Genomic DNA, 26,750 nt, shown 5'->3' on the forward strand with positions numbered 1-26,750 from the left:
CTCAGGTATATGTGATGAAAGCAAAGAAAGGGATGGTTAACAGTCCATCAACAAGCATTTATGTCTGCAAGGGAACCATCCTTCCTTCCCCTTTCCTGAGCAGGGAGAGACCCCTCACTTGTTCTCCAGCTGCCCCGTGCATTTATTTGGCCATTTCTTTCTTCATTCATTAATTTCTCAAGAGCCACAAGGCCTATGAGGAGACCGGGGGCTGGTCCCAGCTCTGACGCAGGATCCTCTGTGACCCTGGGCAAGCTTTCCTGATTGACTTTCCCCATTTCTACAAAGGGAATCATAGTGCTTCGTCTACAGACCTTCCAGCGTTCTTCTGAGGTGGAGGAGGGAAGAGTTCTTCCTGAAATGTGGGCCTTTATTCCAGTCAGTGGATGGGGGTTTGTTAGGTACCCATAAAGGTGCTTGCCTGTCAGGAGTTTACAGTCTGGTAGGGGCTTAGTGTACACACACACACACACACACACCCTGTTTTGGGCAAACATGCCATCTCCTAGGTTCTGAAGTCTGTTCTCAAGGGAAGATTCCAAAGATTCCTCCTCTCTCTCCCTTGTCCAGACAAGGAGATCAGAACTTCGAACTGTACTGCCCTCATTTTCTTATCATGCCTGCTTGAGCTCTGCTGATACCCTCTTCCTCTGGGCCACTCATCCCCAAGGGTCTCTGTGTCCCTCAGAACTGGAGGCTGCCCTGGAGTAGTCCAGGACCCCTTGAGCCTAGGCCTCAGATTGCCCCAGTGAGGATGTGCTGCCATCTCCAGCTCCTCCTTGCCATTGGGCAGCCAGCTCCCTGGGCACACACAAGGCTTGCTCAGGCAGACACAACCCTTTTGCCAGGGGGCCCTTAGAAATGCTGAGTAAACTCAGTGTGTAGGAACAGAAAATGCAAATGATTCCAGCCAATTAATCTGATGGAGGCAACCATTCCCTGAAGAAGTGAGTTGAGAGTGGGCAAGAATGAATAATAGATGGAGACGCCCTCTTATTAAGAAAATATATTTCCCCCCTGAGCTAGCAGCTCCATGCTTCATGGGCGTTATGTGGGCCCTGCCCACCTCCCTGGGTCCATCTTTCTCCTTCTCCCCCTGCAGCCTTGGGGGCTCCCAAACAGACAAATCACAGACTCCCTAAATGTCAGAGTAGAAGCGAGGCTTAGAGGTCATCTGGTCCTCCTGCCCCTCCTGTTCTTATTTCATAGATCATGATTCTAAGGCCCAGAAAGGGTAGGCGCTTGGCCAAGGTCATCCAGCTGGCTGTAAGGGGCACAGCATCCTCCTGAGTTGGCCGTCCCTAGCTGTGGGTCTCAAACAGGAGCCTCGGAGCAGGTGCCAGCCTCTGTTTAAATTTAGCCCTCTTTGCTAGCAGTCGGCTGATTCTCCGCCTGGGAGCTGCTGGTCTGGCAGATAGATGCCAAGGCCTACCACAAGCCTGAGTGGCGGGGGGCCCTGCTTCCCCAGCTGACCCTTCTCTAATCTTGCTGAAACTGGGGCTTTTCTTCCTGAGGATTGGAAGGATGAGAAAGAAGAATGAAAAACATGGCTCCTCGACTCCTCTGTGGATGGGGAGGGATCAGAGAATTCTGCCCACAGTAGCCCTGGGAAGGGGTGGGTTCCACCCTGACAAATTTAATCTTTAAAAGGGGCATTGTTTTGGCATGGGGTAGACCGTGGCTTGGGTCTTGGCTGTTAGAGAAGAACCATCCAGTCCAGCCAACCCCCTCATTTTACAGATGGGGAAACTGAGGGCCAGTAAAGCCAAGTGACTTGCCCAGGGTCACACAACCAGTATGAGTCAGAGGTGAGACTTGAATCCAGGTCTTCCTGGCTCTGAAGCTGCCTCTAACTACACCCCAATACTGCTCCTTACTTACATGTGTTACTCTATGTATTTCTCTCCATGACCTCTCTCTACTGCTGGATTCAGGCTCTGTGGGGACAGGAAAGGTGTCACATCCATAGAAAGAGCCAGACTAGGATCACACAGGATAAGGATGTACAGGTGGGCTGCTTTCTGTAACAGAGAGTGTGCTTATCCTTAGGAGGTCACAAGTCCCCTCAAAGTCTGCCCCCAGTGCCTAGCACTGTGCTCCCTGCATGTAGGACCCACTTGATCAAAGTTGACTGAGTGTACTGGAACGTCTCTTAAACTCTCTGGCCTCATTTGCTCATCTGTAGAATGGGAAATTTAGATTAGACAGCACCAAGGGCCCCCTTGCGCTCTGGCCTTCTGTGACCTGAATTAACCAGGGGCCTTTATTACAACCTCTGATACCAAGGACAGAGGGTTGTCATAGGCCCCCAGAATAGCTCGATTGGAAGGAATCTTTGAGATCATTTGAAAGGGGGGCAAACCAAGGTCCAGAGGGGAGAGTGGACTCATTCAAAGTCACACAGCTAATTAGTGGCCGAGAGAAAGCTCCAGCTCTGACTTGAAAGCTGACTCTTCCCCAGGCTCCAGATGCTGCCAGATTCCTTGGCTGGCGCCAGCCTGAGGGGCCCCTTCTGGGGCCGGAGGCCACCAGGGCTGGGTCAGTCCATCACCCTGAGATGTCAGGAGCTGAATAGTGCCCCTCCCACAAATCACAGGGAAGGGAAGATGCCTTTGTCAGAGGGCCAGGGAAGGCTTCCATCTTCATCGTGCCAAAGGTGCAGCCGAGAGCAGCTACAGGGAGCCTGGCATTCCCAAGGAAGAGCCCAGGCAGCCCTTGGCAACAGCTGGGGCCGCAGGTTGGGAAGCACCCTGGGACGGCCCAGCTTCACTAACTGGTTGCTGGGGGCTGGGGCCCGACTGTGGGAAGCCCTGCATCTCCTTTTCTGAGGAGGGCCCCAGGAGGTCCTCAGGGTTGTTGGCCAGGACATAGAATCCTATCAGAAATATCCTAGAAGGGATTGATGGTTCAGGAAAGGGTTGGACAAGATGGCCCCTGAGACCACACCCCCAACCTTGAGATTCTTAAGATTCTGGTGCAACTGGCTCATTTCACTTAGGCATCAGTGTTCATGCCCAGCCTAGAACATCATGTGTGGAACTGTATTTGCTAACATCCAAAGTATAGGCCCTGAAAATTAAGTCTTTCATTTTTCTTATGAAGAAACTCGATATGGAATGGGGTGAGGAGAGGGGTCTCAACACTCGTGTCCAGGGCTCTATCCCATGGCCCCAGGTGACCAGGAAAGCACCCAGGCAGACAGCAGGATGGCCTATTTCAAGTTGATCTGAGTTTCACAAAGGGCTGCCCCTGCAAAGCCAATTGGGAGCCACCTCCTCCAGGACGCCCTGCTGGGCTCTCCCACTTGGCAGTATTTTCGCCCTCTTGAAATGACTTTCTGTCCACCGAATTGTGTCTGTAACTGTTCCTCCCTGCCCCAGTGGAATGTAAGGAGGGCAGAACTAGCTTCAAGACTAGTCTTTGCATCTCCAGTGCCTTCGTACTGTACCTGACACACAGTAGGTGCTCAATCATTGCTTGTTAATGGATAGGGCGGGGGTGGGGTGGTGGGGGTGGGGAGGGGGGTGGGGAGCAGATGAAGATACACAAAGCCAGCTGCCATTTTCCTTCAAGACCCAGCCATCCTAGTGGTGTGCACTAAAAAGACCCAGAGGCAAGGGGAGATTGAGTACCGATTTTTGGTTCCGATCCCTTGCCTAGAGAAACAGAACTTGCAGAAATTTGGAAGGCCTAGGGATAAAAATAGTGACTTTTTTCCTTTACATTTTGGCCGAGAGTGGGGGATAAAGATGGAATTTGAGAGGGAAGATGAAATGCCGTGTTGGCAGGGTTTTCTGGAGAGCGCTCTCTGTTCTGGGACTTGCTTGGCCCATCATGTCGTTTTTGGAGGCCGGGGGGTATCACCGAAAGAGCCCTCGATTCAAGGACAGCAACCTGCTGAGAGCTCCCTGTGTGACCTTGGACCAGGTTCTTAACCTCTCTGGGCCTCAGCTCCCTCCGCTGTGAAATGACCAGGTTGGATCTGATGCTCCCGTTTGTGCTCAGGGTGATGCCTTTGTGAACTGTGATGTGCAGCCAGCAAGAAGAGAAGGCCAGAGGCAGAAAACCGAAGGGAAAAGGCAAGGGGCGATCTAGGGAAGTCTTTGGAGAAAACACTGCTACCCCGTATTCTTGGGCTTTTTCCCAGGCCATCACATCTTGACCGTCTCCCTTGGGGCCTCTATGTTCTTCCTTTTTTTTTTTTTTTTTTTTTTTGCTCCTGAGTTGGGAGGGTTTGAGCGGGTCCTGGCGGAAGGCAAATTCAGATGTCACACACTGATTAATGATGGTGGGCTTGAACTCTCCCCCTCCCGGGCTGGCAAGACAAAGACATTAGCATAGATGTTTTCTTATCCCAGCCACAGCACCAAAGCAGGGTATGTGTACATCCCTCCTTGAGCCGTATTGTCTCAGATCTCTCTGGACCTTAAGAATCTGAGGACTTGATGTGCAGAACCATGGGCTCTATACCTGTTATTTCATTGGGAGGAGTGGAGCAAGAAACTCCCAGTGGGGAAACCCCCTCCACCAAATGCAGATCCACAATTCATCTGTGATTTGTCATCCTAACAAGTCACTGGGGGGAGAAGGGGGTGCCTAGCCAGGAAGTATCCAGCATGTGCCTACGTGTGACTTCACCCAGGTCCAGCTGCCATCCCAGAGATTTTGCCTCCACAGGTCACTGAAGGTTGGTCATAAGCCCCACGAGGCAGTGACCCTCTCGTAATGACCGTGTGGAGTCCTCATCTTCCTGCTTTTGGTATTGGACACGCACTAATTGTCTGATAGATTGGTGTTGAAGAACTGACGTGTGCATGGGCACCATGAGAGGGTCTTCCTTTAGGAGTTCCACATGACTCTTAATCCAGGAATTCTCGGGTTGAGAGGTGGATGCATGTTTTGGGCACTGACAAGTGCGCAGTGTCTCCCCTCTGTGGGAAGTTAGACCATCCTTACGTTTGTCCTCAGTCCACTTCCTTTAGTCTTTCAGAGGGGGTTGACCTGGCCCCCTAAAGCGGCACCCACGCTGCTGCTTATTGCCTGGGTGATCTTTGGCAGAGCACTCGACGTTTACGGGCCTCAGCTCCTGCCCCTAGAGGCAGCTGGGCTTTGCAGTGGACAGATCGATGACCCTGGAGGCAGAAAGACCCGAGTCCAAGTCCAGGCTTAGATGCTTCCTAGCTGTGTGACCCTGGGCAAGTCCCTTTACCCTGTTTGCCTCAGTTTCCTCATCTGTCAAATAGAGGTATAATAATAGCACCCACCTGCCATGGTTGTTGTGATGGGATGAGATCATATTTGTAAAGCTCTTAGCGCAGAGCCTGGAGCAGAGTGGTGCTTAATAAATGCTGGGTAGCAGTACTGTATTATCGCTGTCCAGTGAGCTTGCACTAGATGGCCTCTCAAGGCCCTTGCAGCTCAAAATCTATAAGCACAATGATCCCTGGACCCTTTGTGACAGTCTAGGCTGGTTTAGAGTGTGAACTTGACCTGCCACTGACAAATGAGATTATGGCCTCTGCCCTCATCTCTAGACAAAGGAGACACAGAGAGGAGGGAGAGTCCTGCCCAAGGTGACCCCTGCTCCCCTCTGGGGTCACTTCTTCCCTGTGTTGGATGAGGGGTTTCATGTAAAGCTCCATGAAGTTCCTGTGAGCTCTGACCCAAAGCCTGGGCTGTTTGCCCACGCTCCAGGCCTGATCCTGCCTTGCACTGACCCACTGCCCTTTGGGAGGTCTAGGCCTCTGCGCCCTGCCTGCCTCCCAGGGTGTTTGGAAGCCCCAGGCAGATGCTTCAGAAAGGAGAGGGACAGAGCTGGGGAGAGGGAAGAGTGAACATCCTAGGGTCCCAGCTCCCCAGGACCAGACGGAGCCAGTCACTGGATGGGAGGCTGGGCATGAATGAATAAAGCAGCTGCCCTGCTTTAGCTGCCTCTGTGTGTGTGTGTGTGTGTGTGTGTGTGTGTGTGTGTGTACACGTGTGTGCACGTACATATGTGTGTGTGTACGTGCCTGTGATGAGTCTCCTCCCCCGGACTCCCTGGTTTTTTGTTCCCGGGGCCAAATGGCATTTCCCCAGACAGTCCCCATTGACTGGGGTGATGGTTTAATAGTCGAGTCCTTTCTTGGACAGGCATCTGAATGTGCCTGCCCAGGCAGCGAGCAGGGGAGTGGGCTAGATTGGAGCCCCCAAAGGTAATTGGAATTCTACTGGCTAGGGTTGTCTTGGTAACGTGGAGGGGTCTGGCAGACACTCACAGAGGGGAAGCAATAGTCATGGAATTGCAGAATCCGAGAATGTCAGGGCCAGGCGAGACCTCCAGAACAATGTTAGAATATAGAGTATTAGGAAGTCAGTGTCGGAAAGGGCCTTAGAAGAGAGAATGTCAGAGTTGGGAGGGGCCTTGGAGCCGGGAGAGACCTTAGAATGTGGGATGGCAGAGCTGGGAGGGAAGCTTTGGAGACGCCTCTTCTTCAGGTGCGGGCTACTCAGCCTTGGAGCTTCTTTCTAGGTCCAGATCTGTGATTTCATGACTTGGTGGTTCTTGCAGATCTCTCTAAAATTCTGCGTCCTTTGGAGCTGGGCTTGAAAGAGCAGGGCCAGGACTCAGCAGAGTCTGATACGCTATTCATTCCCAGCTCTGCTATGAGCTTGCTATGTGACCTTGGGTGAATCACTCTGCTTTTCTTCTTTCCTGTAAAAAGAGAGAGTCAAAAATGGTGTCTGAGGTCCTACCTGGCTCTGACATGAGGTGATTGGAAGGGGCTTTTCCACTCAGGGGAAGAGACTCAGCTGAAAGAGCTGTTCTCCCTGGCAGGTAAAACAAGGCGTCTGTATCTCAGAACATTCCCCTGCAGGGCTGTTGTGGGGGAGGCTTCACGATGATCCCTGGGGCTCATCCCAGTGAGAGAGGGAGTCGGACATAAAATGTGAGGCAGTGGGTATAGGGGATAGAGTGCTGGAGCTAGAATCACCAAGACCTGGGTTCAAATCCCACTTCTGACAGGTGCTCGCTGTGTGTCCCTAAGGACTTAATCGTCCGTAAAATGGGAATAGTGACATGTCCTCCATCCCAGGCTTTGGTTAGGACCAAGTCTGATAAAGGATGGGTGGATGCTACTCTAGATATTCCTGGCTGTTGTCATTATTTTCATCACCATCAGTTCCTTGGGTGAGGGCCCTCCTCCTACCTGTGTGGGTCACCGTCCCTCTCTCACCCCGAAGTCGGCCTGTGCGTGGCCGGTGGCCCTTTGGGAAGCCTGTTGGGGACCATCCGTGCCCCTGCCCTGCTTACCTTACCTTAGGAGTTTTAAAACTTTGCATGTGACAGACTCTACCAGGGCCTGTTTACACGTAAACAGACTTTGCATGTGACAGGCTGTCCTGGTCCTGTTTACTTTATACCACAAATGAGCAAAACCAAACCACACTCGGAAAGCCTGCATCCTGTGCATATGGATGATCCTGAATTTTCTATGTTGGCCTGGATGCTGGGAGTCTCTATTTCCATCCCCTTGGACCAGAGGACTTTTCTGGTCCCAATCCTTCTCATGGCTCAGGGCCCGAGACCATCAGTCAGCTAAGAAGTTGTGAAACTAGAAGAGAGTTAAGAGCCCAATTTCAATTTTAATTTTTTAAAGTTTTGTTGGTGGGTTTTTTTTGGTGATATCTGTGACCCCACCATTACCCAGTGAACACTCTTCTTCTCAATTAATCAATTAACAAGCATTTTAAATGGTGTACTATGTGCCATGCACTGGAGGATACAAAGAAAGACCATTAGGAAAAACCAGCTACAAAGCAACCATGTCTGACAGCCCAGGCAGCTCTCGGTGCCCATAAAATAAGGACGGTGTGCTTGGTTCATTGATCTGTTCTCCTGAGCAATGCTTGGTTGTTATAGTTACAGTTTCCTTTTTCCAGTATTTCCATTTATCCTCTTATGTAGTTACTGTGTATGTTGTTTTCCTGGTTCTGCTGGCTTCACTCTGCATCAGTTCATATAAGTCTTCTCATGCTTCTCTGAATTCAGCACAAAAAATAAAGTCATCACATTCACACAACATACCTTGTTCAACCATGGCCTAGTTGATAGGCATCTACTTTGTTTTCAAGTCTTTGCTACCACAAAAAAATGCAGCTATAAATAGTCTGGAGTATGTGAGATCTTTCTAGTTTTTTACCTCCTTCAGATATGTGCCTTATAGTGACTTCCCCCATTTTACAGAGCTGGAAACTGAGACCCAGAGCAACTTCTCTGATAATAAGAACCCATTTTACTCATTAGAGCACTCCATAATTTACAGAACACTTTCCTGTTCATTTTATTAATAACAATTCACATTTCTGTAGCACTCTATAGACATTTTCCTTGCAACATCCTGATGAGGTAGGTAGTTTGACTCGTTTTCCCCAATATACAGTCTAGTAATATGGGACTTAGAGGTAAAACAACTTCTTCAAGGTCATACCACTAGGAAGCATACAGAATGAAATGTTGCCCCTCCAAATGTTTGCCTTTGGATTCAGTACTACGTACTCTGAACCCAGGTCCGACCGTGTCGCCCCCTACTCAACAAACTCCAGTGGCTCCCTGTTGCCTTTAGGATCAGATACACTATCGGCTTGGCCTTTGAAGTCCTTCATCTCCCAGTCCCCTCCTGCCTAACTCCCTGAACTGTGCTCCTGGCTCCAGGGATGCTGTCCTCTTGGCTGTTCCACAAGCAAGACTCCTCATATCTTGGCTCTGGGCGTTTTCTCTGGCTCTCTCCGGTGCCTGGAATGCTCTTTCTCCTTTGCTCCTATCACTGAAGCATAAAGAGCATCTTAAAGGAAGAGGGGGATGCTAGGAAATAGAGGTGAAGAGGGCTGCAGCCTAGGCAAGCCCTCAATCTCCCTGGTCTCAGTTTCCTCACTTATAAAAGGAAGGGTTTGAACTCAGTGGCCTCCGAGGTCCTTTCTGTGAATCAGTGACCTTGGCTCTGTTCTGGACTAAATGTGTGACCTTGCATAAGTCACTCACTCTCTGGGCTTCAGTTTTCTTCTCTGGGTTGGACTCAGTGGCCTCTGAGGCCACTTCTAGGTTCAGATCTGTGACCCTACATCGCTTCACCTTTCTGGGCTTCAGTCCCCTCCACTGTGACATGAAAGGCTAGGACTCGGTGGCCAGCACTTCTGACTCCACATCTAGGATTGTGACCCCCCACCCCCAGATCTGAAGTTCTCTATGTCACCTTGAGACAAACGGAGTTGTCCCCATTTCTCAGTAGAGGTAACTAAGTCCCTCTTGCCTGCCCAAGGTTATGGAGCACATTGAAGGCAGAGCCTGGCCCAGCCTCCCCGAGCCTGGGCCTTTCCTTCCTCAGATGGGCCACCTCTCCATTTTGGACAATGGGATTTCCATTGTCTGGCTGGGGGTGGGGTGGGGGTGGGGGTGAAGCTGGGCTCCTTTGTTCAAGCTCCCTGGTTGCCATGGGACCGGATTATGATATCACCAGCTCAGGGCGATTATATAATGTTCGTGAAGGCCAAGGAGATCAGGGTTAACATTCCTCAGCCCAGACATAGAGGCAGCTGTTGTCTGGCAGCTGACCTGTTTATGTAAGGTCACTGGAAGGGCAAGTGGGTGGTGGTGCCAGGGCAGGAGCAGGGATCACAGGGCAGACCTGGGACCTGGCATCGAGGAAGCCTCTGCAGTGTGGTCCTGCCAGGGCCCTCCTAGGGTGGGGGTAGGGGGCTTTTAAAAGGCCCCGAGGGGGCTCCAGCGCTCTTTCCTTCACCTTGGTGGACTCTACTAACCATGAACTGCTTGAGGACAGGGCTCAAGTCTCTTTTCAAAACTGTGTAAAACTTTTTTTAAAAAAAATTTTATTGATGCTTTTTGTTTTTATATTACTTTCATTTTCGAATGTATCCCCACCATCCTTTGTCAGGCAGTCAGTATTTATCAAATGCCTACCATATACCAAGCACTGTGCTAAGCTCTGGGGATACAAAGAAAGAAAAAAACAGGAGCTTACATTCTAATCAGGGAGACAACCTACATTCTGGTGGAGAGAGCACTGATTTTGGAGGGATCCACTCTGGGTTCAAATCCTACCCTTGGTGCTTACTGCCTGTGTGACCTTGGACCTTTCACTCAATCATTCTATCAAGAAATACTTATTAAGTGCCCACAGATTTGTATCAGGAAGAGACCTAAGCTAAACCCCTGAAATGTTATACATGAAAACACTGAGGCAAACAGAGGTTAAGTGATTTGCTCAAAGCCACCCAGCTTTTAAGTGTCTTGAGGTCACATTTGAACTCAGGTCTTCCTGACTCCAAGTCTAGTGCTCTATCCGCAGCACCACCTAACTGCCTTATCTGCAAAATGGAAGGGTTAGACTAGATGGCCTCCTTGCCCCCTCTAGATTTATGATTCCTATGGTCCTAAATTACTACAGCTCTCTGTGCCTTGATTTCCCCATTTGTAAAAAAAAAATGAGAGAGTTGGGATCAGATTGGCTAAGATGACAGAAAAAAATGTTGGGGGGGGGATGTGGGAAAACTGGAAAATTAACACACTGTTAGTGGAATTGTGAACTGATCCAACCGTTGTGGGGAGCAATTTGGAACTAGGCCCTTTGACCCAGTGATATCACTACTAGGTCTGTATCCCAAAGAGATAAAAAGAAAAGGAAAAGGACCTATATATACAAAAATATAACCACTCTTTTTGTGGTGACAAATTACTGTTGTGCTTTGAGAAATGAGAAGCAAGATGGTTTCAGAAAAACCTGGGAAGACTTCTATGAACTGATCCAAAGTGAAGTGAGCAGAACCAGGACAACACTGTACACAGTGACAGCAACATTGTAACAACAATCAACAGTGAATGACTTAGCTATTCTAAGTAATGCAATGATCCAAGACAATTCGAAAGGACCCATGATGTAAAATGCTACCCACATCCAGAGAGATCTGATGAACTCAGAGTGTAGATTGAAGCAGAATTTTTTCCTTTATTTTTCTTGCCCCTCCCCCGAATATGGCTAAGGTGGAAATATGTTTTGCATGACTTTACATGTATAGTGGGTATATTTATTGCCTACTCAATGGGTGGAAGGAGAAGGAAAATTTGGAACTGAAAATAAATAAATTTTTTTAAAAAATTTAAATGAGGGGGTTGGAGAAACTTCCTTTTGAGGTTTTTTTTTTCCAGCACTGGATCTATGATCCTATGATTTAAAAAGGAAAGAAAGGAAAGAAGAAAAGAAAGAAAAGAATATGACTTTAGTAAAACTAACTAGGCTGCTGGTGGCTCAGTGGATGGAGCCCTGGCCCTGGAGTCAGGAAGACCTGGATTCAAATCCAGCCTCAGACACTTCCTAGCTGTGTGAACCTGGGTGAGTCACTTAACCTCTGTTTGCCTCAGTTTCCTCATCTGTAAAATGGGGATAACCTCCCAAGGCTGTTGTGAGGATCAAATGAGGTAACTCTTATAAAGTGCTTAAAAAGGCACTGTGCCTAGCACATAGTAGGCCCTATACAAATGTAAGTTATTATTAGCTACTAATCGCCACATTATTTGAGTCTGACAGTGTAGGCAGTGTTCAGTACCCATAGCCCCCCACCTCTACAAAGACAGGGAATAGCATATCTAAAGTTGACACCTCCATCACCACCCAGCACAGGCGCTGCTGCGCACAGTGGGCCTTCAGTGATGCTTGTATTGTTGGATATGTGGTTATAAAATGAGTGACATCTGACATTTCTGTATCTGTTTGAATGTTTGCATCACATTGTGTAAACTCAGTGTCTGAGGCCTGTTTGGGCCGTGCAACAACCGTATGAGCTTTCCCAGGGTCGTGTGACTGCAAGCGTCTGAGCCCAACCTGGAGTTCTGGTTTCTTGGACTTTAGGCCTTGTTCTCTTTTCAGTTGTTCTCTTTTCAGCTCCTCCTCTCTTGGCGCCGAACCCTCTGTCAGTGGAGCTGGTCGAGCCGGAAGCCTCACTGCCAGGGATGCCTGGGACGCCAGGGAGATGATCCTTGCCCTGGGGTGGCTAGGACTGGACAAGGTGCTTTCTGTGGCCCCTCCCAGAAAATAAAGAGAAATCTGTCCCCTATGAGATCATGCATCCCTGGCCCTTCCCCTGGAGCCAGGCCGTCCTGCTTCCAAGGTCTATCTTTGCCAGACATCCCCGCAGTCTGTGTGGCCCGGTTCTGGAGAGGAAGCAAAGGGCCTTCCCTCTCTGGCTTTGGGGATGCCCTCAGCAGGAACACGCACACTCACACAGCCTCTTCTCAAAATGAGAGTGCAGTCCGTAGACTCAGAGGTGGTTCCTTCATGAGCGTTATTTTCCTCAGGAATGGCTAAGGCTGGAGCAGAGGAAAGTCACTGCAGACTGCCCCCTCTTCTCCTAGCCCTGATTCATAAGGAAGGCAGTAGTCAAAGGAAAATGGGATGGGGCATATGGAGACCTGGGTTCAAATTCTGACCCTGCCATTCTAACTCTAGTGAAACCACAGATTGGTGACCTTTTCTGGGTATCTCAGTTTCCCCAATCAGGGTCTCAGACTAGATGATTTCTTAGGACTCCTCCCAGCCTTGACATTCCCTGTTCTAAGGCCCCTCCCAGCTCTGACATCCCCTGTTCTAAGGTCCCTCCCAGCTCTGACATCCCCTGTTCTCTGGCCCCTCCCAGCTCTGACATCCCCTGTTCTAAGGTCCCTCCCTGCTCTGACATTCCATGTTCTAAGCACCTTCCCAGCCCTGACATCCCCTGTTCTAAGGTCTCTCCCAGCTCTGACATCCCTTGTTCTAAAGTCCCTCCCAGCTCTGATATCCCCTGTTCTAAAGTCCCTCCCAGCTCTGACATCCCCTGTTCTCTGGCCCCTCCCAGCTCTGACATCCCCTGTTCTAAGGTCCCTCCCTGCTCTGACATTCCATGTTCTAAGCACCTTCCCAGCTCTGGCATCCCCTGTTCTCAGGCCCCTCCCAGCCCTGACATCCCCTGTTCTAAGGTCTCTCCCAGCTCTGACATCCCCTGTTCTAAAGTCCCTCCCAGCTCTGACATCCCTTGTTCTAAAGTCCCTCCCAGCTCTGATATCCCCTGTTCTAAGGTCTCTTCCAGCTCTGACATTCCATGTTCTAAGCACCCTCCCAGCTCTGACATCCCCTGTTCTAAAGTCCCTCCCAGCTCTGACATCCCCTGTTCTCAGGCCCCTCCCAGCTCTGGCATTCCCTGTTCTAAGGTCTCTCCCAGCTCTGATACCCTCCAGTTCTATGCCTCTCTCTCCCTCCTTCCTATCCTGCCAGCCTGACCCCTCTCTGTGGTTAGAGCTGCAGGGCAGGGGGTGCCCTATTGCTTTTACTTGCACTCCCTCCTCCTGCCCACACAGAGCCCCCAGACCCAGCCAGCCCTGTGGGCTCCTTTGTCAGGTGAGGAAGCTGGAGCCACAGAGGTCACTTGCTCAAGGTTACACTGGCTGTGCCTCAATCACTGTTTTCTTAAATCTTTGTTCAAGTGCATCTCCACAATGCATGTAAATGATATGCAAATCACATGCAAATAAGCCAGTGGCTCTTGGGAATAGCTTGGTTTCAGGAAGACAGGTTCAGGCCATTCCCAGTATCCTCCGTTTTGGAGGTTGGCATTCCGACCTGGCTGAGCTGGATCCCCCCATTCTAACCCAGATTAGGAGATGAGGAGGGGGACGGTCCCTCCCCCCCACCCCTATGCCCACCCCCACGCCAGCCTTCAACACCAAGGCAGACAGCATGCATCATGCCAGTGTCTGGGACCAGACAAAGCCCCCAGCATGGTCCTGTCAGGTGCTCACAGAAGGGACCCTTCCTGGCCAAGCCATTTGTGTGGAGATGCTTTCCTGGGGCGAGTGTCTCGGGAAAACAGTCTGGTTGAGGAGGAAGAAGAGGGAGGAGGAGAACAAGGTTTGGATTGTGTGGCTCAAGGCAGGCTTCCTGGATACCTTAGAAACAAGAGGACCCCTTTGGGAGGGGGGCAGGGGAGTGATTTACAGAAATGTGTCTCCCCCCCATCCCCCGGAGTCACCATCACAAGGCTCTCTGCAGGGCATGGGGTGGGATTGGAAGGACCAGCCCAGAGGCAGGAAACGGGTTTGGATCGTGGCTCAGAAGTTTGCAGATTTGGGGTCCCCCTCGCTGAAGGTCTTCACATACAGAATGGACATCCATTTGGATGTGGGTCTTGACTCCCAAGGGAATTGGATTTACTTGAGGTAGGGCTGTGCAAAGTCATTAGCCTCACTCTCTCCTCCGTCCTTTGGGGGACATGGGCTGGATGGGATGACTTGCTCTGAATGAATGCTGTACTTGAAGCCAAGAGACCTGAGTCTGAACTTCCAGTTACTAGCTGATTACCAGGCCACTTCTTGTCTCTAAACCTCAGTTTCGTATCTGTGAAATGGGTGATAATGCATTACTTATCTCCCAGGGCTACGATGGGAAAGCACTAGCCAAGTGTTCTCTGTTACTTCTTCTGTCGACTCAGATTTTGGCTTAAAACAGCTGGTGTCTGAATCACAAGAATGCCAGCTCACCTGTCTTTCCTACCCCACAAGGCCAGGCTCAGGGCCTTGGCCCTCGAAGGCCCCCAAGAAGTATTAGTTTCAATGAAAGTTCATCTTGGATGAACGTGTTCCCCAGGAGCTGGGTGAGAAGATGCCTGAGAAGTCACAGAAACAGCGATTTGGTGCTGGAGGAGCCGGGCCCTGCAGACTCTCTGTAGGATGGTGCCTTGTTCATGCCTCAGTGCTGTCCATCCGTCTCAGCCCACTTCTCTTAAATCTCTTCCCTTTCCCCTTTGCAGCCAAGAAGACGTGCTCAGACAGCGACTTCACTTGTAACAACGGGCACTGTATCCCAGAGCGCTGGAAGTGTGACGGCGAGGAGGAGTGTCCCGATGGGTCTGACGAGGCTGAGGCCACATGCAGTGAGTGCCCAGCGCCTGACGGGAGGACAGTGATGAGCACTTGGGAGGGTGGGCTCCTGCAAAGTGGGGTGTGGGGTGGTGCATCTGACAGGGCCCTGGCCTGGGAGGCCCAAGTACTGGGTCTGCCAGCAACATACCTGAGGATCTGGTGCAGTGTTCCCTCCCTTGGGTCCCAGTGTCCTCATCTGTAAGATAATATGGTTGTACTAAATGATCGCCAAAACCCCTCCCAGCCCTGACATGCCCTCTTCTAAGGCCCCTCCCAGCCCTGACATCCCCTGTTCTCAGGCCTCTCCCAGCCCTGCTATCCCCTGTTCTCAGGCCCCTCCCAGCCCTGACATCCCCTGTTCTCAGGCCCCTCCCAGCCCTGACATCCCCTGTTCTCAGGCCCCTCCCAGCCCTGACATCCCCTGTTCTCAGGCTCCTCCCAACTCTGACATCCCCTATTCTCAGGCTCCTCCCAACTCTGACATTCCCTGTTATAAGGCCCTTCCCAGCTCTGACATCCCCTGTTCTCAGGCCTCTCCCAGCCCTGCTATCCCCTGTTCTAAGGCCCTTCCCAGCTCTGACATCCCCTGTTCTAAGGTCCCTCCCAGCTGTGACATCCCCTGTTCTAAGACCCCTCTCAGCTTTTAGATTCTCTGTTATGACATTTTGCTTTCTGACATTCTCTGTTCTAGGGCTCTTTCTAGCTTTAAGTTACTGTGACTCCATGGCCTCTGAGGTTCTTCTGTCTACTAGTCTGATTGCATAGATCTTCCTGAACCAAACCAAGGCATGGAGGGGTGCCGAGGGGATGCCTCTTGGGCCCTCCAGCTGCGCACTCCAAGAGGAACCTCAGAGCTCCCTTGGATCAGGGGCTCCTGGAGGGAAGGCGCTTTGTTTGCCTGCCTCGACTTGGCTCTCAGGGCTTCTAGATCTCAAAGCAGACCTCTGTCAGGGTTTGCAGGCTCTCATTTGATTACAGAGGGGGGGACATTAGTGAAAGCAACAACCCTGCCCTGTCTGGGTGAGGGGAGGGCCAGGCCCAGGGGCCTCAAGCTTCAGGGGGGAGCTGCTGTGGAGGCAGAGCTGGAGCTGGGGCTGGGGGGGGTGTTGTAAGGGAAGGGGGGCAGCGACTGGAAGGGGGCTGTTCTTGGTCACGGTCAAGGGAGAGGCAGAGACACACATTGTTAAGGCCCCTGCCTAGGCAGGCTGGTTTCCTCATTACCTAGCAACAGAGACTCTGTGTGTGTGTGTGTGTGTGTGTGTGTGTGTGTGTGTGTGTGTGTGTGAGAGAGAGACAGAGAGACATACAGAGACAGACAGACACACATACATACACACACACATACACACACAGACATAGAGAAACAGAGACAGAAACAGAGAGAGGGAGAGAAAGAGACAGACAGAGAGCTCCCTGGCTGGCCTGGCACCATCTCAGCCACCACCCTTGGTAGCCCCTCATCTCCTTGACTTTGCCTGAGGAATTCAGGCTGTTGAAGGGCTCCAGGGGTCTCTTGCATGAGGCAGGGTCTGTAGAGGAAGCAGTGTGATTCAGTGGATAGAGCAGCAACCTGGCCGTCGGGAGGCCAGGGTCTTCCATGAGCTCCCTGGGTGACTTTGGCCAAGTTGTTCAGCCTCGGTTCCATCCTGGGGCCCCCTTCGGGGCACCCATTGAGGAGGACCTACCTCCAGTCTGATTCTCTAGGGTCCCTGGAGATGAGCTGGGGCTACATTGAGAGTTCTCTGAAGGAGAGGAGACTGGAACCCAGATCCTGTGCCTCTTAGTTCAGGGAGATGGAACTCTCCTGGGAGGGGTCGGACTTAGCCCCCTCCCCTCCATCCCTGAAGCTTGGAGAGCCGTTTCTCATGACTCGGTGGCATCTCTATTTCTGACAGCCTGGGAGGAAAAGAAGAAGAAATCCTTAGAGCTGAGTCTGCCAGACATTCCCATATCCCAACAGCCTCCACTTCTCTGGCTACTTGGCAGCCTTGTGTCCGGGTTCAAGCCCCCAGATGGGAGGCAGGGAGGCTGTGTTGGAGTCTGAGCTCCGCCACTTGCTGTGTGACCTTGACTAGGGCATTTCCCTCACTGGGCCTTAGTTTCTCATCTGTAAAATGGGGAGAAGGACTTTTCTGCCCTCCTATTATAGTACTACTTACCCCTCCCTTAGGGCTGCCATAACTCGCTGCTGTTTTCTTTTGTTTCGTAACCTAGACCCGTCATTTCCCTGGTTAGAGAGTGCCCCGCCAGGAAGCTCCCTCTGCCCATTTAGGGCACACAGCCTGAAGGGTTGCCTGGAACACTTAGAGGCTATTGACCTGGCCAGCATCACACAGCCACAATGTATCAGTCAGGACTGGCACCCAGGTCTTCCTGGCATCAAGACATGCTCTCTCTTTCTCCCTGCAATGACACACTGCCTTGGTGGGCCATCCCTCTGGGAGGGACGCTCTCATCTGATCTGCACAGGCCACCCCTGCCAGTGTCTGAGGGCATGGCCAGGATAGGTGCCCAGGGAGAAGCCGCTGAGGCCGGAAAAGTGACCAAAACAGAACCCCCTTTGGAGGGGAACCAAGTCCAAGGTTACAAGCAGCCAGTCAAAATCAGGCCAAACGTACAGGGACAGCCGGCCACTGGAAGGGACTGCCCTGCCAGGGTGGAGGGGAAGGAGCTGCTGGAGGCCACCAGGGACCTCTCCAGAGTCTGGTTTCCAGGCCAGGTTAATGAGCAGTCACTGGGAAAATGAGTTTGGGACAGTGATCAGAGAGGACCTGGAGACTCAGTCAGAATCCCCGCCATGACCCTGGGTGGTCCCCTCCCCTTCTGTGGCTCTCACCGCCTTCATCTGTACAGTGAGAAAGTCAGATGGGATGATTTCAGAGCGCAGCCCGGCCCGGGCATTCTGCTACTGTCCCCAGAGACCACACTGTGAAGACTGGCCTGAGGATGCCAGCCCTTCTGTCTCCCTTGCTCCCTTCCTTCCCTCCTTTCCTTTCCTTCCTTCTTCTCCTTCCTTCTTCTCTCTTTCCCTCCCTCCCTACCTACCTCTATTCCTTCCTCTCTTCCTTCCTTCTTCCCTTCCTTCCCTCCTATCCTTTCCTTCCTTCTTCTCTCTTTCCCTTCCTCCCTCCCTCCATTTCTCTCTTCCCCTCTCCTCCTGTTCTACAGATAGTGAGGCTACTTAGGGATGCCAGGTGAGGATACAAAGATATTTGTCCCCTAGACCCTACTCTCTAGAAGTCTGAAGTCTAAAGTGGAGATGAGTAGCCGGGGCTCCCGAGAGAGTGGGAGACGTGACAGGAGGGGTCCTGGGGAGTGGCCCGAGTGACTTGGTGGACACAACCATCTCCAGTTGTCCCCTTGGCCCCTTCCTCTCGGTGGGGTTTGCTGAGCCATCACCATTGATATTGGGAAGATGGTTGGCTATTGGCCCGGGTACCAAAGGCCTGAGGAAGGCCAGGGTCGTCCCAGTATCCACTGTCAGCTGGTTCCTGATCCAGCACTCTGCTGCCCAGTACGCTGTGGTGCTGCTGCCCCCTCCCCTGAGCCTCTCTCCTCCTCGTATGTAAAGTACAGGATGATAATAATGAGGTTGGGCTGTCCTCCCTCCTCCCCATCAGCTTTACAGATATAAAATGAGGGAGGTGTGGTTTACATCTGGGAAAAAATGTGGAGGTTTTAGTGGACTGTGGACTCCATATGCATCACCAGTGACGTGGCGCCCCCCCCCCAATAACCTGATTTGGGGCTGGGTGGTGTCCAGGAGGAGGAGGGCCTCCAGGCTGTATTCCACCTCGGTCAGAGCCTATGGGGAGGCCCCAGTTAGAGGAAGGACATTGGGAGAAAGGGCCTGGGGAGGGTGGATACAAGGCTGGCACATGGAACAGAGGAAAACAGAACAAGGAGGGGGGCCAGTTGAGGCTGGGGTTCAAGGAAGACTTCCAGCTAATGAGAGCTGCTTCCAGGAGAATGGGAGTGAGATGCCCCTTCTTGGAGGTCTACAAGCAGGGCCTGGCCACCCACTCGTCAGAGGGGTTGTAGGGGGTTGCTGTCTAGGTCCAAGTGAGGCTCCCAAGGCTCCTTTGACTTGGAGATTCAAGGACGTTGGGGTACCCCATGGTACCTGGATCACACGGCGGATGTGAGGCCTGTTAACGATTATTCCAGAAGACTTCCTGTAACCTGCTGCACATCATCCCCTCACCAGAACGATCTGGGAGGGTATGTCCCAGGTCTGGCAGCACCACTACCCCTGTGAGAAGCCAGGCCTGGGTCTGGATGTGCTGGGGGTGAGATGGGGAGGACTCAAGAGGCCCAGGGAGAGAGCTCTGGCCTCTAGAGCTCTCCTGAGCCTGGGGGTTTGAGGGACCTTTCTGTCTGAACTAGAACTCTGATCCCTGAGGAGGGGCATGGCCAGGACATAGCTGACGAGGGGCTTAAAGGTGCCAGCTGGAGCACAGAGGGGCCCCAGGTGAGAGCTAACATCCAGCCACATCTGGGAAGACATTGGGAAGAGCTAGGCTTATCCTGTGCCCCAGACTTTTGGTGGGATCAGAGGGTGGCATCTCTCAAGGACAAGCCTTTGGGCCCTTCAGGAGCCCTTGGTGAGTCCAAATGTCCAGGTTCTTGTCCCCTCTGGCCACTTGCCGTCTCTCTGGGGCTGGCACCAGCTCTTCTCTCTCTGTAATCCTTAACAAATCTCCCCTCCCTCATTCCCTGGCCCCGGAGGAGGGGGGGGTCTTCATGCTATCTATTTCTCCCTCTCCTTTTCTGTCTTTTCTGTCCTGTTTTGTGTGTATGTGTGTGTGTGTCCCTCATCTCTCCTGTTTTGTCCACACTCCCTGTGTGTGTCTCTCTGACAGTGGCCCCCTGTCTCTCCCTAGCTTTCTGCTGCCTCTGTTTCTCCCTCCCCCTTCCTCCTGATTCCTCTCCCACCATCTGTCTCTCTTGTCGTCATCTCTCACCCTCCAGGCTTCATCTTTCCGCATCCCCACCTCTGTCTCTCTCTCCCCCAACCAGGCTTCCTTCCCTTTCTCACCCCAGGGGTCTCATTCTCTGGCCCCACTCTCTGCCAGCCTCTCTATTCGCTCAGCTGAGCCATCTCCTGTATTCAGAGAGGTTGTCCTTGGGCAACCTCAGCCTTTACTGCCTGTAGGTTTGCTTCTCCGGGCCTCAGTTTCCTCAGCTGAAAAATAAGGTTAGACCCGTGATGTTCGGTAAGATTTTGTCTGGCTCAAATCTTCTAGGGAGCTGAGATTTCCAAGACCAAATTAAATGGCCCCTTTGGAGCGTCAGCAGCATCTGGGGGCGGTGACTCATCCCCACCCTCCTCCCTTCTGCAGCAGCGGCAGAAGCTCCTGGGGATTTGTTTAAAATTAAGTGATCGGAAGAATCCACCACGAGGCCCATTAGGGCTTGATGAGGGTATAAATCCCCGCAGCCCTGTTGAGGGAGCTTAGGGTGATTGGGGGCGAACCCGCCCCCTCTCCCCTGATTGTCCCAGCCCTTAAATTCCCTTCGGGGTGGGCACCATGACTGGAGCCTTTTCCAAGCTCGGGCTTATTCTCCCTCCACCCCCAAAGCTACTGGGACTGCTCTCATCTCTGTCTGCAGCGAGGCTTCCAGCTGGGGGACCTTTTGGTTCCATTCTCTCAGCCCTCTCCTTCTAATCAGGTGCCAAGTCCTGGCCCTCCCAGCTGAGCCATGATCCCCACAGACCCTTCCTTTACTCCTGCCTGTAGTCAGACGTTAGGCATTGAGCCATGTAAATATGCATTAGGCTGTCTGGGCTGCTAGAGAATCTTAGACCCTCAGAGCTGGACCAGGCCGTAGAAAATATGGAGTCCAACCTATGACTGACCAAGAATCCCAATTATGACGCCCTGAACAGTCAGCTGGCCTCTGCTGGAAGATGGGGAGCTCACTATCTCCCACTGTAGCTTATCCCACCAGCTCGTTGCTAATGAACAGGCTGGGCTGTGGGAACCCAGAGGAGGGAAGATGAAATGAGGAGGGCCCCAATGGGGCAGATCTGGGAGTGAGCTGGCATCTGTGACTGGACAGAGAGGTGTGGCCGCAGCAGCCTGGGCCCCCGACAGAGTTCGGCTCAGGACAGGGACAGGGCTAGATGAGGAGTTGGGATTTGGGGAGCTCTGGCAGGACTTGGATCAGGAATGAGAAGGTCCCCTCTGAAAGAGATCTGGGTGGCCCAGGTGCAGCCTGAAGATTAGCCCTGGGACTTCAAGCACCTGATGGCTTACAAGGGATACCAGTTATAGCAAAATATTTCTAAAAACAAGGTCACTGGCCCCACTTTAGAATAGTGGGTCTGGAGACAGGAAGACCTGAGCTCAAATGTGGCCTCGGAGGCTTACTAGCTGCATGACCCTGGGCAAGTCGCTTACCCCCATTGTGTCCCCCGACCTGCTGTGTGTAAATGCTCATTATAATGATGGTGTAGGGATGTTGTGTGAAAGAGTGTAGATGTGGGATAGCCCATCAAAGAGCAATTTATCTTTATTGGCCCCACGAGGCAGAGCTTAGAGTACTAGGGACAGGGGGGAGAGGTGAGAAATGCCTCCTATCAATGCAAGCTGTCCCCGAATGGATTGGAATGCCTTGAAAGGTAGTGAGTTCCCCGTCACCTAGAGGTATCCCAGTTGGATGAGCACTTGTTGGCCAGGGAATTCTTGTTCAAGTACAGGTTGGTCAAGAGGGTCCCTGAGGCATCTTGTACCTGGGAGGTTCTGTGTATTTTATGTGTGTGGGTATTGTTCCACAAGCACCTGCTATGTGCCAGGCATGAATACAATGTATGAAACAGTCCCTCCTCAAAAGGAGCTCTCCCTGGCTTGGGAGGGGTGGGGGTGGGGGGCTTCTTGGGACCCATGTGAGCACCACAGGGGGCCTGAGGAGGACTGAGGTACTCTGTGTCTCACTGTGGCTTTGGAACACTCTGGAGGCCTCTGGGAAGTTAATACAGTTCTTGAGGTTTAATTTAGCTCTGTTAGAAAATTGGCTGATCATGTGGGCAGTGACGAGTTTATTAAGAAAAGACAGAGAGCGCCTCCTTCGAGGGGGGAGGGTAATCCTGACGACAGCCGGTCTCGGTCTCTGGGTCTCAGCCCAGTCACGGGCCTGAGTCTGGTGTTAGTGCAGAGGGTGGGGGGCCGAGGGGGCCTGAGAACATCTTCTGTGGTCACCAGAGGCTTGTGGATGGCAGCCAGGAATGCTGCTCTCAGCTATTGGCAGGGTGACCTTGGCCAAGTCATTTTCTGCTCTTTAGCAGAAGTAAAACTGAGGCGTTTGGACAAGAGGATTTAAGGTTATCTCTTCAATTCTCTCAGGCCCTGAGTTCTGGGGTTACTTTCTCCTCCCCTCCTCTCCTCCTTTCATCACTTTTCTTCTTCCCTGGTTCTTGAAGGGTTACTATGTTAAGGAGGGATCAGACTGGCTCCCCTTGGCTCCAGAAGGAATGGGGAGCAGTGCATTGGTGAGAGATAGAACTGATAGGGGGTCCTTTGGCTGGACAACGAGGAGAGCTTCTCCTTAATGAGGTGCCACAGGAGGTGGTGAGCTCCCTGTCACTGGGGGTCACAGCAGAAGCTGGACCACCTCTTGTCCAAAGTGTTGTAGAGGGGATTCTTGTTCAGGTAATGATTGATTCAAAGTTCACACCCTTCCTGTGTGACCTTGGGCAAGTCATAGAACCTTCTTCGCCTCAGTTTCCTTTTCCGCAAAATGAGGGAGCTGGCCTCGAGGGGATTTGAACACAGACCTTTCTGACTCCAAGTCCAGTGTTCCATGTATCACCCTCCACAGCCTCTGATTTGAGCTGAGCCTTGAAGGATGAGTAGGTTCAGGACGCTCAAAGAGGAGAGAGGGAGCAGCTTGAAGAGGGGGAGGGAGTGGGCACCGCTGGAAGGGCTCAAGTGGCCAGACACCTTGGGAGGCACCTTCTCCGTCCCCTCCCTTGACAGAGGAGGAAGAGGCCCAGAGAAGGGTCGTGACTTGCACAAGGTCACACAGCACATTTGAACTTTGAACTCGGGTCTCCCATTTCCTCGCCGAGGGCTTAGGTCACTTTTCTGATCTAGTTCCTTTATTTTACAGATAAGTAAACTGAGGCTTGTTATGGTACAGTGTGGGAAGAGTGCGGGCTCTGGAGCCAGAGGACTGGGGTTCGAATCCCACCCGTGACCTTTACCGCTTGTATGAGTCTGGGCAATTCACTTCATGTCCGTAGGCCTCTGATTTCTCATCTGCAAAATGAGGAGGTCAGCCCTCCTGGGTTCCGGACGGCCTCCCCGGGGCCCCTACATCCTGAGGCTTCCATGGTCCTTCAGGCCTCAGCCACTGATGGGCTGCCTGGGGCCCCTCTCACCCTGCCCTGTGCTTGTGTGTCTCCCTCCCCATGCAGCCAAACAGGTGTGCCCCACGGAGAAACTGAGCTGTGGTCCCTCAAGCCACAAGTGCATCCCCTCATCCTGGCGCTGCGACGGGGAGAAGGACTGCGAGATGGGTACCGACGAGGTCGGCTGTGCCACAGGTGGGCACCCCTGGGGGCAGAAGCGGGGCTGGGGCTCTCAGAGGCCAAGGCCACCGTGGGAGGAGGAGCAGGGGGAGCAGGAGGCCGGGCCCAGGCTCAGGATCATCTCCTGGACGATGGCAGGACACAGTCCAGCGTCAGGAGGTGTAGAGCTGGAAGGGCCTGAGAAGCCATCTAACCCATCAGCTTTCTTTTACAGCTGAGGAAACTGAGGCCCGGAGGCCACAGCCTCTGTTTTAGAACCAGAAGGAACCTCATAGGCCGTCTGGTCCAACCCCATCATTTTGTGGAGGAAACTGAAGCCCAGGGAGGAGAATTGATTTTCCTCAAGTTGTTCTGGGAATAAATGGCAGAGGCAAGATTCGAACCCAGGTCCTTTGATACTCCAGCATGCCACTTCATACAGTTCTTATGAAGTTTTTCCTTAAATCAAGCCCTGGTTCAGATCCCAGCTCTGCCAGTTACTAGATTTGTGACCCTAGAGAAGTCACACTGCCACTCTGAGACTCAGTTTCTCCATCTGTAAAATGGGTGGTGAGACAAGCTCTTTGTGAGCCGTAAAGTGTCAGAGAAGCGGGGGAGCTCTTAGCATGGGCTCAGTTCTGGGCCCCACATTTTAGCAGAGACGCCGGAGAGCTGGCTGGAGTCCCGAGCCTCATTAAATAGGACGGCGCCGTTAAGAGGATTGGGAAAGAGACTGTGGGCGTGTAGCCTGGGGCGAGGAAGTCTTAGGGAACGTGATCGCGGCATTCAGGGGTGGGGGGCGCGGAGGGCTGTCCCACGGAGGCCAGAAGGATTCCGTTTGTTCTGTTTGGCTCTGAGGGGCGGGGGTGGGGGCGTCACAGAGAGGCCCCACTGGGCTCGAGACGACAAAACCTTCTGCTGTTTGATCCGAGGAAGCTCAGGGACCCCTGGACCTCCAGGTCCGAGGCTGGATGCTGGTGCGGCAGCATCCCCAGAACAATGCCAGGGGCTGATGCAGTTATGGGGACAGAGCAGTGAAAAAAGGAATCACCTGTGGCCTCTGCCCCCCAGAAATTGGGGCCGGAAAAAGGCCAGTAAACCTAGAAAACCTGGGACGATCTGCTGGGCACCGAGTGAGGCAAGTCAGTGAGCATTTTTGAAGCGCCTACTGTGTGCCTGGTACTGTGCTGGCAATGGGGATACAGAGACAAAATGAACCCCAAACCCAGCCCCTGCCTTCAAGGAGCTTACGCTCTAATGGGGGTGGGGGGAGGTCCTGTGCTGGCCACTAAGGGGAGATAGAAAGCTGACTCAGGCACAGCCCCTGTACTCACAGAGGGCTTCAGCCTGGTAAGGGAATAACGCAGAGACCAATGTTAAGTACAGCACATGCAAGAAGACGGTGGAGTTCACAGGGAGGAGAGACCCTGGCTGACTACAGGGGATCAGGAAGGCTGAGAAGGTGGAGGGACACTTGAGCTGGACCTTGATGGATGGGTAGGATTTTAGAAGGCAAGGGAAGGGGCTCCAGGCATAGGGAACAGCATGAGCAAAGGTGCAGAGGTGGGAAAGTACTAGACCTGTTTAGGGGATAAATTGGTTAAATAGATGTCTTGGTTTGCAGGTTTGCCTCCCCTATTAGATGGATCTTTTTTTAAAAAAAATTCAGTAGTTTATTTTTAAAACATTTTTATTTAAAGTTTTGTGTTCCAAATTCTATCCCTCCCTCCCTCCCTGAGACGGTAAGCAATGAGATATAGGTTATACACGTGCATTTATGTATTAGATGGCCCTTTGACAGCAGGGACGGTGTTTGCTGTTCGTGGTATCTATCCCTGGCGCTTAGCACAGTGTTGGGCACACAGTAGGTGCTTAATAAATGCTGGTTGACTTGATACCTGGAGGAGACTTCTGGGATATCAAGCTGAAAAAGATCTCGAATCATAGTTGAAAGGAGTTTCAGAAGCCCGCCTCCTTTCCCAGATGGGGAGATGGGTGTGATGGCGTGCCCTGGTGTGTCCCTGACTCACGTGTGTGCGTCTTCTCTCTCCCCCAAAGTCTGCTCCCCCAATGAGTTCCAGTGCAGTAACCGGACGTGCATCGCCACAGTCTTTGTGTGTGACGGGGACGATGACTGTGGCGATGGCAGCGACGAGCGGGGATGCCCGGCCCAGGTCTGCGGACCCCAGGAGTTCCGATGCAACAGCAGCACCTGCATCCCCGAGCGCTGGCTCTGCGACGGCCAGGCTGACTGCGAGGACCGGTCGGACGAGGTGCCTGAGCGATGCGGGCGCCAGGCGGGCACAGCCGCCCCTGCCACCTGTGGCGCCAGCGAGTTCCTCTGTGGCAGTGGCGAATGCATCCATCTGACCTGGAAGTGTGATGGGGACGCGGACTGCAAAGACAAGTCCGACGAGGCCAGCTGTGGTGTGTGCCTGGGGGGAGGGCAGCCAGGGCTTTGGGAGCCCCCGGGGAGGGGGAGGCGGTGAAGCAGGCGGTCCGTGGGGTCGCTCCGCTTCTCACAAGGAAGGATGACAGACAGACTGAGAGAAGAGATGAGAAACATCCCAGGCAAAAGGGAGCCATGGTGGGGACTGGACAGAGAAGTCCAGGAAGATCCCCTGGTCAAAGGGGACCCCAGCCCCAGGCCATCCCGGGTCTGCCCCATTTCTTCCTGGGTCTGCCTCCTTCCCATTTCCCTTTAAACCTTCCTTAAGAAGACAGACCAGAGCTGTGTTCTTACCCCTGTGGACACCCCCTTCACCAACGCAGATTGCAGCCCACTCTGGCTGATCCTTGGCAAGACGTTTGCAGAGCACTTAGGATTTACGAAAAGCTTTTCCCTTAAATGAGATAATGCACAAAAGTGCTTGGCAAACTGTAAAGCGCTAGTTATTATTGTTATTAGCACCTTACAGCACCCTCTGAGAAAGGAGTCAGGGCAGGCTCTACCGGGCCCAGGCCATTAAATTCCCAAAGCATTGTCTAGGCACCCATTGGTCCCAAACGCCAGTTTGACGTATTCCCATCTGCCATCTGAGGGCATCTCAGACTCAACCTGCCCCAACAGAGAGCTCCTGACCTTCCCCTCCCCCCTCCTCCCTGTCCCCTCCAAACCTTCCTTCCTCTCCTGACCTTCCCCTCCCCCCTCCTCCCTGTCCCCACCAAACCTTCCTCCCTCTCCTGACCTTCCCCTCCCCCGTCCTCCCTGTCCCCACCAAACCTTCCTCCCTCTCCTGACCTTCCCCCCCCCCACCCCGCCTCTCCCATCCCCACCAGACCCTCCTCTTTCTC

The 26,750-nt window shown here is 52.6% G+C and overlaps 1 protein-coding gene across 5 annotated transcripts in view; it reads left to right on the forward strand.

Annotated features, from left to right (window-relative positions):
- The window catches only part of LRP8 (LDL receptor related protein 8), a 130,716-nt gene that overhangs the window by 68,142 nt on the left and 35,824 nt on the right, over positions 1 to 26,750 (forward strand). For all 5 annotated transcript variants that reach the window (XM_036757878.1, XM_036757879.1, XM_036757880.1 and 2 more), the window contains exons 3-5: positions 14,833 to 14,955; positions 23,364 to 23,492; positions 25,515 to 25,883. In XM_036757878.1, coding sequence (XP_036613773.1) covers positions 14,833 to 14,955; positions 23,364 to 23,492; positions 25,515 to 25,883 — 621 coding nt within the window. The remainder of the gene's footprint in view (positions 1 to 14,832; positions 14,956 to 23,363; positions 23,493 to 25,514; positions 25,884 to 26,750) is intronic.

The sequence above is a fragment of the Trichosurus vulpecula genome, chromosome 4 (genome assembly GCF_011100635.1).
Source record: "Trichosurus vulpecula isolate mTriVul1 chromosome 4, mTriVul1.pri, whole genome shotgun sequence".
NCBI classification, from domain to species: domain Eukaryota; kingdom Metazoa; phylum Chordata; class Mammalia; order Diprotodontia; family Phalangeridae; genus Trichosurus; species Trichosurus vulpecula.